The sequence below is a fragment of the Calliopsis andreniformis genome, chromosome 12, assembly GCF_051401765.1.
Source record: "Calliopsis andreniformis isolate RMS-2024a chromosome 12, iyCalAndr_principal, whole genome shotgun sequence".
Lineage (NCBI taxonomy): Eukaryota > Metazoa > Arthropoda > Insecta > Hymenoptera > Andrenidae > Calliopsis > Calliopsis andreniformis.
The window spans coordinates 14,718,919-14,736,453 of record NC_135073.1 but is presented as its reverse complement, the minus strand read 5'-3'; the positions used below and the strand labels follow the sequence as shown (position 1 = coordinate 14,736,453).

Here is a 17,535-nt window from a genome sequence, read left to right as displayed (position 1 = left end):
AGTAAAAGTTTCAGCTCTTGATTAGTAAAATATTTAGTCTAATTGAGAAGTAGCTCGAGTAATTCATGTTTTCTATTTTTCTCTGTTACAGGGAAGACAATAATACACCAAATCACGTTCTCCTCTTCACAATTATCAATCCAGTCTACCCCATCACTGTGGTAAGTGTACCTACATAAATATCTCTACCATTTCCGCGATGTCGGAACACGCCTGTTTCGAGTACCATCGAAACGTCATATTTCGTCCAGTGGATCTCGCAATGCAATTTGGTCTGATTCACCGACGTGGTCTCGCGAATGCAAATGTTTGTGAACGTGTTCTAGGCGACGTGACGCTGCATTCTGCCGCGATATCGTTAACCAGAATAGAATAGTACAAAAGGAAAGGCGATAATACAGAATCAGCAATAACCGTTATAGAAAGAAAAGGGGTAGGTAGTTAGGTAGCCAGCGCGCTGAATAATTACGCGTAAACAGAAGCTAAACAATCTTATCGCGTCAAAGAAACTTCGATAATAGAGCACTTAAATCGAAACGGCCCAATACACGACCCTTAAGCAAGCTGTTTCACCAAAGATGCATAAAGTACATTAGCGTGTGCACCGCTGGCGAACGAGAAATAATAAAAATTTCGATCAGAATCGGATAGGGGGAGGTATTGAAAGGAAATGGGAGGGGAGGAAAGTCGTTGGCGCAACGCGAGCACCATACAGGTTTCACAGGCCGTCGCACTGCATTTTATTTCTGTTTTGCGCCAATAATAGATGAGCTCTGTCGCTGTTTCTGTCCCTCCGGATGGTCGATGCTTGCACGATCTGGCATTGTTCGCGCTCCGTCCATTCGCGAGTCCTCGCCTCTCGCATACCTCTCCGGTCACAATGCTTATATTTTTTTTCCTCGCTTTCTCCTCTCTTTCTTTCTGTTTCCTTCGCGTTTGTTTGTCATCTTCGCGACAGACGCACTAATTAAAGAGCCTCCAAACTCTCTGTTGCCTTTTCTACCACGCACACGCAAAGAATCGATGTTTTTTCTCATCCTCTATTTTTCACGAGTTTCGCGTCCTGTGGTCGTCTCATCGACTCGGTAATGGAACCAGCATCGGTTCTACTTTAATTATGCTCGATGATATCCGACGACTCGCTAGTCAATTGAAATTTTAATCTGGCGACGACGTAGCCTCGATTCACGCCTCCTAGAAGCGTCGGGTTGGCGGTTGGGAGGTGATCGTGTTCCATGGGATGGCTTTTCCACGTCGAATCCTTTTACCACCGTTCCCAATAACGCGAATTAATGACTCGTGACGCAGCCGCGCGGGGAATTCGCGAGATGACGGAGGCACAACGCTGAGTGGTCTTGGCGATTTTTTTCTTCGTGGAAAACTCCTTTCAGGGGAATCGTTGCAGCTCGAAAATACGAGAATGTGAAACGACGTAGCCTGATTCTTCTGCGTTCGTGACTCGCAAAGTATTTGTATCATGAAGGGAATTAGAAGGGAATTTAAGCTTCTTGCGAGAAATTTGCTCGACAATAAAGGCATCGTAAAGATGTTCTTGGTAAAATACCGAAAATATCCTTCGCTTCAGCTCTATTGCAGTATTATTGCAGTATTATTGCCACACTGGCGAACACTTTGCATACCGATACCTAGTTACTGTTTCCTTAGGAAATGATTTCTTGCACTTAATTTGTCGTGATATGCAAATTATTCCAATATAATTCCGCGTGTTTAAGCAGCACCGCGTGTCCGTGGCCCGATAAACGTCAAAGGTGGCACGCATCAGGCATCCGTAAATCGTCCCACTAAAGAGCCAGGTACAGCTTGAATTTCCAACGATTTGCTTCATTTTGTGAAAGTACATGGTCGGTTCGATGGACGACCTCATATTGTACGAAAGAAAATGTTTAGAAAAGCGGCCACGTCGCGCGAAAGCCGACCTATATATCATTGCACCGCGTGGAATTTATTGGAAGTGGCGCGTGTGACGTGCGACGCTTGCATTAAGTGGTTGATACACGCTCGAGCGCGTGTGCTTTCCGTCTACGCGATCGGGAGCCTCTTCACGAGGTATTCGCCATTTCTCAGAGGACCAGTCTTCCTTGGCGAAGTATTTTCAGCGCAATTTGAGTGATTAAATTGATCCATCAAAGTATTACCTGGAATTCATCGAAATGGCCCGTGATTCGAGAGCTTTAGGTTTGATAGGCACTTGGTTCCTTAACTGGAGAAGCTGAATTCATTTATTATTCGAAGATTCTGTCGCTTCTGTAGCTACTTCTTCAGATTCCACAGATTTCATTGTTTCACCTTTAACCTTTCAATCTTGAAGACTGGATGTATTGACACAACTGTCTCGGCTGATGGCCAAAGCCCGTATATGGTACGAATCTCCTTGTTTTCACTCAGACCACTGAAATTATGTATATGAATTTTATAGTACACAGAGTGGAATGTCCAAAATTTTAGAACAGTCTATTTCTGTCAAACTACAATTCTTCTTTTTCCTAATTCAAAATTAATCGATTTTATTACATCATGACTTTGGAGTTCTCCACTCATTTACGACAAATTTCCACCTCGACCAGTAGCAAGTCAGTCGTTGCCAGGTTTCCAAGATCGTTCAAAAGAACGACACCATCAATCACGCGCCTGACGCACGTGCCTCGTATACGAACCCACATACTTATACACATACAGAATCGTTCGCACGTATCCACCTTCACCTGCAAGGTGCAGGCATCGAACTATAACAACTATATGCACGAGATATGCGCCAGAATCTTCACATTAAACCAGCCAGCTTGGTGAACTCGGATGCTGCATGCAGCCATGAATTTTCGCGCGTTTTAATCTCCGCGATATCTCATCCTCCCCACCGTTAGCGTCTGAGGATTAAGATTAACATATTCGCCGTCTCGTGAACTCACGTGCATTTCTTCGCCCGTGGTCGTGCTTGTATTTCGAATTCCGTCGAACTATATTACTGTCGACCACGTGATACGCTCTGTTGGATTTAAGGTCCATTTATACTACTGACGAGCTGAGCACGAGCCGAGGCAATATTACGCATACCAGCGAGTAATCACAAATAACGATAAGACACTATCAATGCCTAACAACACATGAGACGCTATCAATACCAATACCTACTAATGCGCAAGACACTGTTAATATTAACACCAGTACTATGTTTCATCAGTACAGTCGTTTCGCTCGACTCGTTGGTATTTAGTATAAATGGACCTTTACGCAGCGCTGTTTGCTGGTTGCGCGTCACCGATAGCTACCGGGCTCCTGCCACGCAATGAAAATATTTTAATTGGCCGTGGTTGGGGTCCGATCGTTTCTCAGACTCAGACTAAACGTACATTAGTTGGAGTTACTCACTGTGAAGTGGTTAACGAGAGAGCTGGGCGCGTTCCGGTGATTTGCAGCTCCGAATTCTATTTAGAGCATCGATGTTTCACTGTTATAGAATAGTGAGGGTGATCTCTGGTGAAGTCTGTGGGGCAAGTCGATGGGAATTTAAGATGTAGAGGGATCGATTGATCATGTCGTTTTTAGCTTCAGTTTTCTATTTGCACTGGCGTACTCTGTGACTTTATTTGTCCATTGTAATTATTCTCAATCTGTACTTGTTTGAAAAAGAAGAGGCGATTATAAGTATCAGTTCAATCGCCTTGGTAGTTTCTAGTTTCTCACTGCAGGCGAGAAGTGTGTAGAAATCGTCGCACACGACAAGACTACAAATCAGTTCGATTTTATAGTATCTTCCTGAGCTCGTAAAACAGTTAATTAATGGTGTACCTTAAAACGATCTTTCCTATTGATCGTGAACTTCTTGCATGTTCTCCAGGAACTTTCACAAACGTGTTCTCATATTTTGCGTATACCAGTAAAGCGAGCCATTAAATCGTGTCCCTTATTAAAAGGCCATTTTAGCCATTTACCCTCTCACATCGGGCCGTGACTTTTCTCATATCTCATCTTTCGAAAACTCGGAGCAACTTAATGATCCGTTTTATTTCCGCATACATGAGGGCAATAACGTGCGGCAGTAATTGTTGGTTTATTAAAAGCCCGTTTACCAGCATATTTCTCGGCGACACCGATTCCAGTTCAGCCGAGCGCTAAACTTGAAATTTATTTCGTGATATCAAGTGGCATTTAAGGCGCATTAACCGAATCATTAAGGCTCGTTCTTGGGCTGTTCAATTTACTCGTTTTGTCCGTAATTCGTGCGCCGCGAAATGAAGTTCTCCTCGAGCCGCTGTAAGTCCTCTGCCTCGTGCCAGACTGACACGAGGGCAGAATTATGCTCCCACACGCCACGACAGAACATTTTACCGCGGTTTTCGTACACGTATAAACGTCTGACGTATTTAATGCCCGCGACCTACTTCGCTCGTCCTCGAGGAGAAAGGCTGTCTCTCGGATTGCTATTTCTTATGCGCTCCCTGCCGATTCCTAACTAACGCGGATCCAAAACTTCCGAGAGTAAATCCTTCGAACACCTAAATGCACGGCCGCGTTGTCTCTTGGCTTTGCATCCTGGGAAGAGCTTCGCAATTTAGCGTGGATTTGAGCCAGTGACAGAAGGCGAATGAAGAAAACCAGTAATGGCAAGTCTGTCGATGGAAATCTTCCTGTAGGTGTCGATAAGGGAAATTGGAAAATTTTTCTTGCAGAATTATTGAAAAGTCGGAAGAAGGTGCAATAAGAATCATAAATCGTTAAGCTCGATTAATCTTAAATACGAGTCTTAAATGTACAATAAGATAGGTGCAACGAAGACGTATGGTTTCATTTAAAGTCCATGAAGTTCGCCGCAAAAAGCTATGATAAATGATCGAAAGAAAATTCAATTATCCTTAACAGCCCGTGAAATAATTCAATGTACACCCCGATGCGGTACTTTCGAGCCAAAAAGCGTCGATAAGAACGGGGAACAGTTTCCGAATCAAACTCTACTTCCCCTCGGCGAGTTCTTTGCCGATACGAACTCGGTGCAGTTCCATGGTATGTAGTTTAAAGTTCCCCCGTTGCTTTTCTGTTCTTTCCCTCTTGCGCGCGGTCAATTGTCGGAGGGGAGCTAGTTTGTAGCGGGGAACATTTTCCACAATTTAAATAGAAGCGTACGAGTAGGATCCGGTTACCGTGTGTAACCGTATCGCCTCGTTTCAATGGCTGTTCTAGAGTTGCTCGATCAAGAAAACTCGCGCAAAATCAGCGTGTGTACCGTTACCGCGAACCTCGGCTTGCGTTTAACCGCTTCACGCGACTTTCGTCTTGTGCTCGACGTTTACGCAATTTTCTAAGGTGACGCGAAAAGAGATCGCCTCTTGCGTCAAGCTGATATCCTTCAAAAGGCGAATGATGCCGAGGAAAATGGGAGAAGGAGAGGGATGTCTCTGTGTTGAGGGTATCATCGATCAAAGCGAAGATTTTGCGTTCTGGATGTCGAAATGCGGTATCTGAAGATTGCTCTGTATCCAAATGGAGCAATCGCTTTAAAATTTGAATATTCAAAAATTGAGAAATTAAAGAACTTGAATGTTTGAAAATTTGGTTGTTAAAAGTTTTAAAATTTGATCGTTACAAAATTAAAAACTTTTAAACTTTCAAATTTATTTAAATGGGACCGTTAGGGTTTCAAAATGTAACCGTTACAAGTTTAAAAATTTGAAAATTTTACTGTTACAGATTTGAAAATTTGAAAGTTTGACCGTTGCGAATTTGAAAATTTGAATATTTAAGGATACCGTCATTTTTTTCAAACTACTCATCTTTTCCCGTTCTATTTCTTCGTTCAATTTCACCCCCAACTGTGAATTCCGCAGTAACTTGAAAGAGTTTATACTTCCGAGGAAATTTTATATAGAACAGTGTAGTATCGTTTTGACGATGGGAATCACTTACGGGAATTGAAGAATCAAAGGCGAATAGTATAAAACTTCTTGTACTAAAAATCGTCTAATACGGTCGATCGCAATTTAAAAGGGTGCACGGTATTGTGGAAGATCGAGGGCGTTCTCATGGACTTTCAAAGGATCGAACTTTTGAGGACAGGCTCGGAGCACTTTAAGAATGTTCGGGGCAAATAAAACGCGAAAGAAGGCTCTTTCCTATGTTAGGCTCTTCTGCTTCCTTTGCCCTCCACTTGTTTTCCACTTATAAAGTACTTTCTGCGGGCCGATTCTTCCATCCGGCGAACTTATGACGCGAGAATCGTGTTCGGTTTTTGAAAACGATGAAATTTCGTGATACAGATACCTCGATCCTTTCTCATTATTACTATTATCTACTATTTTCAAAACATATCTACTATATCTAATTTCTTATCTTTAATATATTATAAAATTTAAGAGTTATTCAAAATTCATAATATTATTTAATCGCTACATATTTGTTTCTACTTCAGTTAGAAAATATTTTTTAAATCATCAGTAGAATTATTATCAAATATTGACATAAAAGCTTCTAAGGTATCCCCCCTATTATGAATGATGTTAGTATTGAAATCCAAGACCAGTCGGCGTGTTTCGAAGCGCTTTTTACGAGCGTGCAGCAAGATTAGCACGGTGCTGGCTCCTTAGAACGGATCACGATTAAGATAGATAGCCGCTGCGACGTGCCGCCCACGTGGCTCGTAGGTCCAAACCACGGGGGAGCTCCTGTGTCGGTATCGAGGCGTTCTGGGAACAGAGGCGCGCGACAATCGTTATGACACACGACCGAAAGCGACGAAACGTCTTCCACGCGTCTAGGTGGCTGAGATAATTAGGAGTAAGCTGGCGTTATTTTATAGTCGTGCGCCGACGTTACGTCGTAACTCGAAACATCGCGATAAATTGTCGGAGCTATAAGATAAACGAGAGACCCTCGAAATAATGAAAACCCCGGGAAAACGAGGACGCTTTCTGCCATGCGGAAATTTATTACACGCGGTAATGAATTTCCGCGAGCCAGGCGTCTTCTTACCCTTCGTTTTGCACCCTTCTCTGGGATTTGTTTATTAAGCCATTAGGTCATTTCCTACGTATAATTGTTCCGCGTTGTATTTCTCCTGCACACGCGAGGCGCTGCTGAGAGCTTATCGGGTGAATAGCTTCCTTTGTTTTCTCTTACCAATTATATAGTAACAATTTGTACTGGATTCTATTAAGATCCGAATACACCAGAGTTCGTAAACTATTCGCGAACAATACGGAAATTAAATGTCCTAGAAATCGCCTATTCGTGTATCTGTTCGCATACTGCTTTTGGTGTTCGCGGAAAGATCGAGTTAGGATAATGAGAAATTTGCAAACAGTGTTCATAAACTGTTCGCTGATATGTAGACCCAGCTTTACATTGCAATAAACACTGTGAAATTAAAGAACCCTGTACCCTCAACAAACCCAATTTAAAAAGACTAATTTTAATTTTCCCATTCATAATTTTGCCCTTTTTTACATTTTCAAAGCAAATAATAAACTTCGTCAATTAGTACCTATTTCGTTAAAGTAGGTACTACATTATCACTACCTACTCTTCATTAGGGATATCGCTCTGTTAGTGCTCCATATACCGCTAATTGCATCACTTTACGAAGCGACCCAGTATTTTCCCCGAAACGTCTCCCCCCTCCACCAGTTACGCAGGATCGCGTTAATTCACCCGAATATACGATCAGGCAGCGGCGTGTTTAATCACACCGGGATGCGCGATTAAGCGACAAATTCGCGTCGACCCGCGTCTTGGCGCGATAAGATTCAATTACAATCGGTCACGCGAATCACGTGCCGGCCACGAAGTGATCCGTGCGAGCTGCCAATCGTGGGGTGGGACAAATCGGTCTCAAGTCGAGCAGATATTCGATGGAATCGTGGGTGGAAATTAAACGACAGATTAGTTGCATCGGTCGTAATTGATACGCGCTGGTGGGCCAACTGAGTCGTGAATATTCGAATATAATAATTGCCACGGTCGCTGGCCGATGGAATCGATTAAAAGTGATTGGAGCGTGGAGGCATGGACCGTGACAGTAATAATTCGATTCCCGAAGCATATTATTGCTTTCGTTTCAGCCGCGCTAAACGGTTTGATTAATGCTTTCGCCGATGTGTCGTGTCCTGCGAAAAAATTCTCGTTGTGAATTAATCATTAGAGTGATATAAGTACCAGCTCGTCGGGAGATCAGTTTTCTTCTTCTAATTAGAAAGAAGAAGAGTTGCCACTTTTTTCTCCATGAATATCCAGGACGCGTTGAAGTCGAGGGAAAGACAAATTCGATGATACGCGAAGTAGAGAGGGTGTTGCGTTGCGATTCACGATGCCCCTAGTTTCAGGAAGCGCGGAAATTTTTCCTCGTCCAACCCCCTTCACTGACCCCCCCGATACTCGTTCCATTTTAACGACTCTCCAGCAGTGTCCGAGGTAGGGTGTGGTTGAAGTAGCAGCAGTCGGGAAAAGTGGTAGGCCGTGTTTGAATCCATCAAGCTGTGCTCTTTTTCCGGCTCTAGTCGATAATCGATAAAGCGACCACCCTCTCTCCCCACCCACTGTCTTTCGCTACACCTCAGGCGGATGGGTGTGGAGAGACAGAGGCAACGTGCCCACGCGTATCGTGGGTGCACCCTACTCCTCGTGAATCGGCAACAAACGAACGAATCCCTCGTAAATCGTACATTTACCACGGCTCCCCTTTCGAGCGGGGGTGGACACACTCGAAACTTGCTCGAAATTCTGATCGATCGCCCTGCCAGCGGTTTTTCCTTTCTCCGTTCGTATCCTCCACTTCAGAGGCCTTGGGTCTCCTGGTGTTTAAGCGTGGGTGAAAGAAAGAGCCATCCGTATTTCGTGGTCTGTTGATGGAGGTAGAGTAGCGTGGGGTGGACACTCTTGAATTTTCCTGGGGAAGATGTTTGATCATCCTGAAATCGGTTTTTCTTTTCATGAATCGAATCCACTTCGGTGTTGGTTTTTCTGCTGGTTTGTTTGAGAGTAAAGTGTACTTGTTGGAAATACTTGGGGTGGAGAATTAATTGGATAGGGAATGCCCTTTGAGTTTATAGTAAGCCACGAATTTGTTCGAATTCTAATAGAATTCTAAATTAAAATTCGAAGAACTGGAGACGAGAAGAGATACACCATAGTAATTTCCATAATTACCACTTTCTGTTTTCAAGGACTACTGCTTAGGAGCAATCACTTTTCCACGTTCCTTCGCCGCAAATATTTTCCTCGTAACGAGTTACCTTGTCAAACATTTCAAACCATCATATTCTTCCCTCCCTAGAGCCAACATCAATCTCACCAACGATTCTCCCAATATCTAAAGTAACTCCTGCTCCCAGTCTCCATCGAGAAGGCGAGTCTTTCATGCTCCTCGTTCCATTTCTCGCATACGCCACGAGCATTTTCGACATGGCTGATTTATGTCCGTGAACTCGGTGTCTCCAGTTCTAGGAGGTTTCCAGGTGGCTGTCTATCGATTAGCCGCCGCGGCTTTTTTCCCCGACCACCCGTGGATGCATTTGTACTCGTCAAAACTCGATTTCGAGAGGTCGACACCCGACGGAGGCGACGTCGGAGGATCGGACCTGCCACCGAAATAGACCGCCAATGAGGAGGCGACAAGGAAAGGGGGAGCAGTTGACACCGTGCCATAAATATTGATTTTTCCGCATAGCGGGCCGAAAGTTCGTGACATAATGGTGGGATTCCTGAGCGTGTGCACGTCGGGGCGAGCGAGCCACGACCTCTCGCACGTCCCGTCGTCGTTTCGAAAGATATATAATCATTTGAAATTTAGGAGACGCTCGTGTTGTGACAGCACTGACCGAAATCATGCATCACGTCCCCTGGGCTTCCCCTGACTCGTGGCGGGACGCATCATCGCGCGTGCTCGTGCTAGTGTCCCGTCTCGGGTGCCTCCTGCGAGACACAAATGTTAGACGTTGGAACGTTTGATGTTAGACAAGGTAAACGTGCCATGTCCCCTAGTATCTGTACACTGACGCTGATTCTAGGGTTTCACTTTAAATTGAAATTCGAGTGTTCATAATGAAAAAAAGGAAACAAGAAATAGTATCTGTTATAAAATAGTATGTTCAGCTACAGGGACATAATTCAAGTTGGAGACATACATCTCAGGTTGTCCATTTACTACCACTGAGGCATTTAACATCTTAAATGTTCGGGTATTGGGACAGTTACGTTCATTAATCATGGCAGGACATTTGTTTCTTCGGAGACAAGAAACAGGATACTCTAGAAATACAGAGCCAGTGTTCGCGGGAAGTAGTAAAAAATGCAATTTTCTGCTCGCTGTGTTCGAGATGATTTATCTGCTTCTGTTAGTCCAGCGAAAATCAAGGTGTCTCGATTCAAGTTCCCTGTATTCTTTGTCCACTGTGACATTTTCAAAATCTCTGCTATATTCGCACGCAATAAATTTAGTTACAGTGGACGGAGAATGCGCGTCAAACGACGCGAGCCAAGCCATAAATTTTTTAAACGACATAGAACGTTCATGTCAGCGATGTCGGATTTGTATTGAAATGGGAGGGCAGTGTGAAAAGTACATCTTTCATAAAAATAAATATGAGGAGGGATGCAGGGATTCCATATGGCTGATGGTAATAGCTACGAGTAAATCACTGCTGTTAATGGAGCACAGTTGCTTTTTACTCGAATGTAGGTCTGTTTTACATAAGAGGATATTCCCTTTTGCAGGTCTGGTATCAAGGGAATTATTTTTTAAATCGTGACCACTGGAATTTTCAAATTTTCAATTTAAATTTATTTCGAATTCACAATAAATAGAACTTAAAAAATAGACAGAATGTATGAATTTTCTGCCTTTACAGAACGTACTTCAAACCTGTCTGAAAAGATAAACCTGTCTGAAAATTTTAAAAATACCGTGCGTTCCAGTGTCCCTAGAAAGTAAATACCACCTCAACTATTCCATTCTCGTTTTTAAGCTAATTAAATTCTACCTTTGTAGCCCTCAAAGCATCCCAAAAAAAGAAAAAATCCCAATTCCTGTTTGAGTCTTCTCCGAATTATTTCTTATCAGTTATGCACGGTTTAATGCATCCAATATGAGGCGCGCAAAATGTATGCAGTTAGGAAGTTCGCGAATATATCGGTCCGTGGCGTAACAATGCTTGCCTACGCCTTCGAAGTACCATTATACACAGTTCGCGAGCAAACGTTACTTTCTCGTTGTATATAGCACACGCTTAAACGTTGCTGCTCTCTTTTCCTGATCCTTTTACGGCTAAAGCTACATGAACGTTCGAAACACGAAGAGACAAACTGGACGGAGTGCATCCACTACAGATGTCCCTTGCACCAAGTGTGTTTGTACGTGTAGTTAAGACCGCATTTCTATTCCCAGTAACGAAATTGCTCTTCGTTAGGAACTACCGTCGGAGTTGCTGCTCTCGATCGTAACAGCGGAAACGTGTTTGTTCAGTCTGCCCTGGACTACTTTAAAAAATCTACCGTTGATTTCGTGTTGTCGAGAATTTTTATCTTCCGTCTGTTCTGTTCTGTTCTGTTCTGGCGGATTTGATACTTGATTGTGAATGCTTTGGAGTAAACCTTGCAAAGCGTCTCATTCTACGATTGTGGTTCATTCGGAGGATAGGAATGGGGGGTGGAGAGATAGGTGCTTCTTGTATAAGGAAGTTGGAATAAAATCTATAGCTTTGTATGGATTTCAATGTTGTTATTGGAGTAGTCAGTTGTCAGTAATTATACTGAGAATTGAAAATTTCGAATATTTGAAAATGCGACCGTTAAAAATTTGAATATTTGAAAATGTGACCGTTAAAAATTTGAATATTTGAAAATGTGACCGTTAAAAATTTGAATTTTTAAAAATGTGACCGTTAAAAATTTGAATATTTAAAAATGTGACCGTTAAAAATTTGAAAATTTAAAAATGTGACCGTTAAAAATTTGAATATTTAAAAATGTGACCGTTGAAAATTTGAATATTTGAATATTCTTACATTGAGACTCGTTTGCCTTGAGGAATTAATAAGAACTCGGGATCACCCAAAGGCAAGCGCAATAAAATATGACTTAACTACAACTTGGGTTCCGAATCCTAACTATAACCGGTCAACTCTGCATGTCAAATACCAGTTCTCCGTATATTCTCTCGACGCCATATCGTAGAACCGAAATCTCCTCCACGTGCATTCCTAGAACTCATTCAATCCCTCCAAACTAATTAGTAATCCAACCAGCTGCTAGATCTCCTTCGCAAGCAGCCAACACACACCAGGTTCATTCACCCTGCACCTTCCTCTCGCACTGTTACGCACCACGGCACAGGTACAAATTCATATAAATTCTGCGCATTCCCGTCTTTTCATCTCTTCCTCCATTCTCCACAGCTCTACCCTCTTTCGTCTTCCTCCAAATGCAGCTCTGCGTCCCCAGGTGCCATTGCGTCACGCTCAGCACGGCTGCTCTCGATATTCCTCCAGAAAAAAATCGGTAAGGACGTATTTAGTGGTGGGCGCACACCTATCGCTTCTAATTTTACCCGTGAAGAATGCTCGAGTGTCTGACTCGCGTCTGGATTACGTCCGCACGTAGCCAGCGCTGTGTGAGGGAGCAGGTTGCGTGACTGCATACAGATGCTCCATTGCATACGGCAAGGCCTGAATTCGCGAAACGCGGAAAACGTGTTCCGTTCTCGCGGCGTCCAGCAGCGAGCTCAGAGTAATGCCCGCGTTACCCGCCATGATAAATCTTTATCAAGTGAATTCCCCGTCGCATTTGCCGTCGATTAATTCCCTCGTGGACAGATTTAATTGATACACGCGTGTAACGCGCTCTAGCCGCGCGGTTTTTCTCTTCTTTTTTCGTGGTCGTCGTTTTCTGGCCGAAACGGTCTCGCTACGTTCATTTAGGAACCAATGGTGCCTATGAATAGCTGCCTGTGAATTACATCCGCGCGTTTCGCGCTGGAAAAATCTGTATTCGCCATTCATATGCCAGATGTTTTCATATGGCGTTCAAATAAGCAATTGAACTGCCTCGCCTAGCTACCTAGAGATGGTCTAAATATACTTGGCACGGTGAAGTAAGTGGTATCGAAATGAACATTTTTATGAAGGTGGGAAGTGGTTCTCAGTAGAGAATTTGGATGTTTAAACGTGGCGAGAGGATGTTGCTTGGTTTTCGAGGAGATTGTGGACTAGGAATTACGAAGTCACGAGGGGGAGAATTGGGAGAAGGGAGTAGAGAATGTAGGTACTTCCTTAGTGGTTAAGGGTCGTGGGATTAGAGTAGAATGTCGGTAGAAGTCATTAGGAATGACAGAGTAGAGAATAGAAAGAAGTAAGTAGGGGTTGGGAAGGGAGTAGAGCAGTGATTACTGAGGAAGGATTAAAAAGGAAGTAGAATAGCGAGTAGTGAGTAGAGCTTAAGAAGAGAGTAGGAATGAAAAAATACACAGAAAAAAGTAGTAAGACCTAATAGTAGGGAGCAGAAACTAAGAAGTGAGCAATAGCAGGGAATAGGGACGATAAATAAAAAACGTAGAACTCATTCAGAAAAGACGAATAGCTCTCTCTTGTCCGTCTACACATCGACTAGAAAAAATTCTACCCGTATTTCTGTAGTCGTACTTCACGGAAGACCCGAGTAGAAAAAACTAGCTTTAAGCTTGTTCCACGTTCCTCTTCGTCCACGCGTCAGACGTCAACCTTTTTTTGTTACCGTGCATTTTTTTATTCCTGGCGTCAGAAAAATCCGACGTTAGCCACAGCTAACTGCGCCCAGTTCCAAGAAACGTCGAGCCCTGCGGCAAGGCTTTATCATACTGTGAAAACAGAATTTACGTAGAAAAATGCATGATATACGTGAATGAAAATTAGAATGTTTAACCCCTGTGACATTTAATATTCAATAACTGTAGCGATATCTCAATATTCTACTGTTGAACGCAATTAAACTTCACCTATACCTACTATGTATATCTGGCACAAACATTAACCAGAATTTTGAATGCAGATTACTAGAAAAGTAAGGCTTTTGTGCAAAATTATTCTCATTTAGAATGCGAATCAGTGTGCACGTTCTAGTCAAATGTTCAGGAAATACGTCTAGCAATCATTGCGGAGTAGCATTCATTAGAATACATTGTGACATTAACGTCTTTGTATCCCCCGTTTATTCTCGACAAACACAAAGGCCTAGGTTAATCAATTTCCCACGCTAATTGTCCAAAAGCGTACACTGTCGCGCTCTACTGTTAATAGCGCTCCGTTCTCCAAGAATATTACTTTCTTCAAAGCTTTGGTTCCGCCAGGCACGATCTGTTATTCGTCAAAGTGTCAGTCACAGGGAGATTATTGCTGCCGACGGAGACTTCGCTTCTGACCATTAACGCTGAATCATTTACGGAGCGATACGATTCGCTCGGATGGCATCGACCTCGGCTAACTGTTTGTGCGTCATCCTCGCGCTCTTCTGCGCGTTCTTCTCGCGAGATTACGGCTCTTGGCTTCTCCTAAATAGACGCGCGATAAATCCAGCACGCGTCTATGCCGCTCTCGAGACTTGAATTCTTTCGTGCACGCTTTTACGAGAATCGTCGAACGATCTGTGGAAAGTATTCGCGATGATGTAATGTTCCACGCTCGAACTATGTATCGGGTGTTCAGAAAGCAAAGATAGCGGCTGAATTAGTGAAAATTTATCAAGAGAATGTAATTGCGCTACTCTTAGAAGATTACAGTTTTTCATTTCTGAGTAGTCTGTTTGAGAAAACAGTGGAGGTTTCTGAAAGAAATGCTCTGTGCCTTGGCCAATAGAGTTAAGGGGTGTGGTTTTCATAGGCGGAACGTTCCCCTTCTCTGACTCCATTTGTGGGCGGTGCTGGTAATATATAATGAAGAAGGGGAAATGTTCTGCCCACTGAATAGTCTGTCGAGAAAATGATTTTTTTTTACTCGAAGAAGTTAAGTATTAATTTTTTACACATTATATATCAGTTTTGTAGCCTTCTTCCTCCGTTTGTATCCTTCTTCCTAAGTCAGTAACATTTTCGAAAGGTCATTCTATTACTGAACCTCAACCAGACACGAATTTATGTTCCATCCGACCTTGGAAACGAATCCATATGTGCAAAGCCTCGCGTGACATAGCACTAGGAATGTTTATACCCCCGAAAAAAAACAAACTCAGTAACGTTTCTCGGAATTATTTATTATATCAAATCACGTGAGCAGATCTACAAGCCTCAAATGCAAATACACAGATTTGATAAAACCTTCGTGGCATTTTTAACCTCCTCCAATTAAATCCGTGTCGTTACAAATAAGATTAGGAAGCAGTTGCATCAGAGGTACCCTTCATGTCGTGGAAGTTCAGGCAGCTTGTTTGTCTTGTGAATAATCCAGCGATATTCTTTTCCCCTCGCCGAAACGAGTTCCGTTCGAACAGCTTCCCAACGGCAGTTGATAAAAGTTCCGACAAGTTCCGCGAGTTTCACGTGCCCGGGAGTAATTCTCGGGGAGACCCACTCTTTTGTCTTCGCAGTGACTTTTTGCCACAGTGGTTCTGGCCTACGTTGACGAAAGCATGAATACATTACTCACCTCCCCGTGGATTTATGAACAGCGCGTAATTAATACCGCGAAGTGGCCCGCGTAGCCAGAAAATGCTTTGGAGGAGGCACACTTGCGCCCTGCTTTTTACTCGGCAACACGTTGCGCAGTTTTAATTTGCTAGGAGCTGACGACGAAATTCGCTCACGTCGAATTAATCCTGCAATCCAACGCGTCAGGTGGAGCTCTACTCGTTTGCAATGTCACTGTGGATTGTGAGGTATTATTAATCCTTTATGATCCGAGCACGACTCCTAGGGACATTGAAATTTGCGTCAGTACTATTTTACACTTCCCTAATTATCACTAGGATTTTCTTCAGACTTAGCACAGTGATTTACACTGCTTTCCAAAAAAGGAATTTGTACCTCGTTTGTTTTACGTCTTAGGATTCTCTGCGGCAGTGGATTTATCTTTCTTCTTCTGTTTTTTCCTTTTTAACTGTTAGTTGACCCAGAATTTCTTTCAGACCCAGCACAGCGGTTCTCAGGCTTTCCGAAATTAATTAATTATTCTACTGAAAACCATCGCATGAATGTATAAAGCGTTACGTTCTTAAGATCCACTATGGCAGGGAACGTGTTAATATAGTAGTCGATGCAGATTCGACATCGTCTCTTTCCACGAACAATACCTTCCTGTCTTCTTTTCCTACCTTCAAACGGGAACAATGTTCCCTCCAACGGTGCTGTCGTTTCTTATCGATGCCTGCTCTCGCTCGACAATTACCCTGCAAGTTTTCAATGGGAAATTTCCATGAAAGTGCGACTGACTGCACGCCTCAGCGACTCGGCTTCAATACGAGCGTAGATTGCGCGCAACTCTGTTCATCGGGGATATCGCTCATATTTCTCGCGACTGTATCGAGAGACATTCAAGGGGAAACGCTTAATCTTATCCGTGGCTTCTAACGCCTCGGACGATGACTTCGTCTGTCTATCGGGCAAGTTTGTATAGCGACTGGAAGCAGTCTAGTGAGATCGTAAAGTGAAGTTGTAGAACCGTTTTATGAGCCTTGGTGTATCGAGAGTATCGAACACACAAAGCATATGATATTTCGTCGGGTATATATTTTTTACTATACCTTAGTGTAGGTGCTTCTTTTATCTTCAATGTTACTGTATTCTTAAGATATTATACTGTTTTTGGTATGAAAAGCTTCTGGTCAGTATTTCAAACAGAATAAAATGCAGTGGATATAAGCTGAATATTCGAGTGAAACTTTTATGACGCATAAATTTAGTTTCGAATATTTTCGAGCGCGTGTGAGTCGAATTTTAACTCCAGGATAAGCAGGAATGGGAATACCCTCGACTCAGTATAACCCCATCGGTATTTTCGTCGCGCTATACCAGGGATTTGCATTCGCTTCGGAATAACAGTGGAAGATATCGAATAATGCCGACGATAGTCCCCTCTGACAATCGATATTTGTCGCAAAACCGTCTAAGCGCTTTGCATCGAGCACTCAAGCCACGAGGATTAGGTCGGATGAGTTTGAAATCCGGATTTAGGATAGACCTTTCCACACGCGCGTACTCCGCGAATCCACGTGCGCATTAAATCCACCTACACACGGTGTACGAGATGGTTCCCACTTGCCACTCCGCGACCAGCGAGCGGGCTCCGTTTTATGGGTCCCTGCCCGCTGGAACACGTTGATGAGTTTATGCACCGTAACGACCCTGGTCGTCGCTACTTGTTGAGGGAACATTGTCTCTGGTGGTTTGGTTCGTTTCGACTGTTCACTTTTTCAACGGTTCTGTTAACTGTTTTCATAGTGGATGAACCTTGATGTCATCTTATCCTGGATCGATGCTTCAGAGAAGGGGTTGAAAAAGAAGGATGAAGGATCTTCTTAACAGGTTTTGCTAAACCTTCAAAGACAAAGGTTCTTCTTTACCTGTAGAAG

General features: G+C 43.2%; 1 protein-coding gene across 2 annotated transcripts in view; it reads left to right on the top strand.

Annotated features, from left to right (window-relative positions):
• Nucleotides 1-17,535, top strand: part of Sm (heterogeneous nuclear ribonucleoprotein L) — a 125,616-nt gene that overhangs the window by 20,420 nt on the left and 87,661 nt on the right. Inside the window, exon 3 of one of the 2 annotated variants that reach the window (XM_076389430.1) lies at nucleotides 92-161. The exons of the other annotated variant lie outside the window; for it this stretch is intronic. Coding sequence (XP_076245545.1) covers nucleotides 92-161 — 70 coding nt within the window. The remainder of the gene's footprint in view (nucleotides 1-91; nucleotides 162-17,535) is intronic. 2 annotated transcript variants of the gene reach the window in all.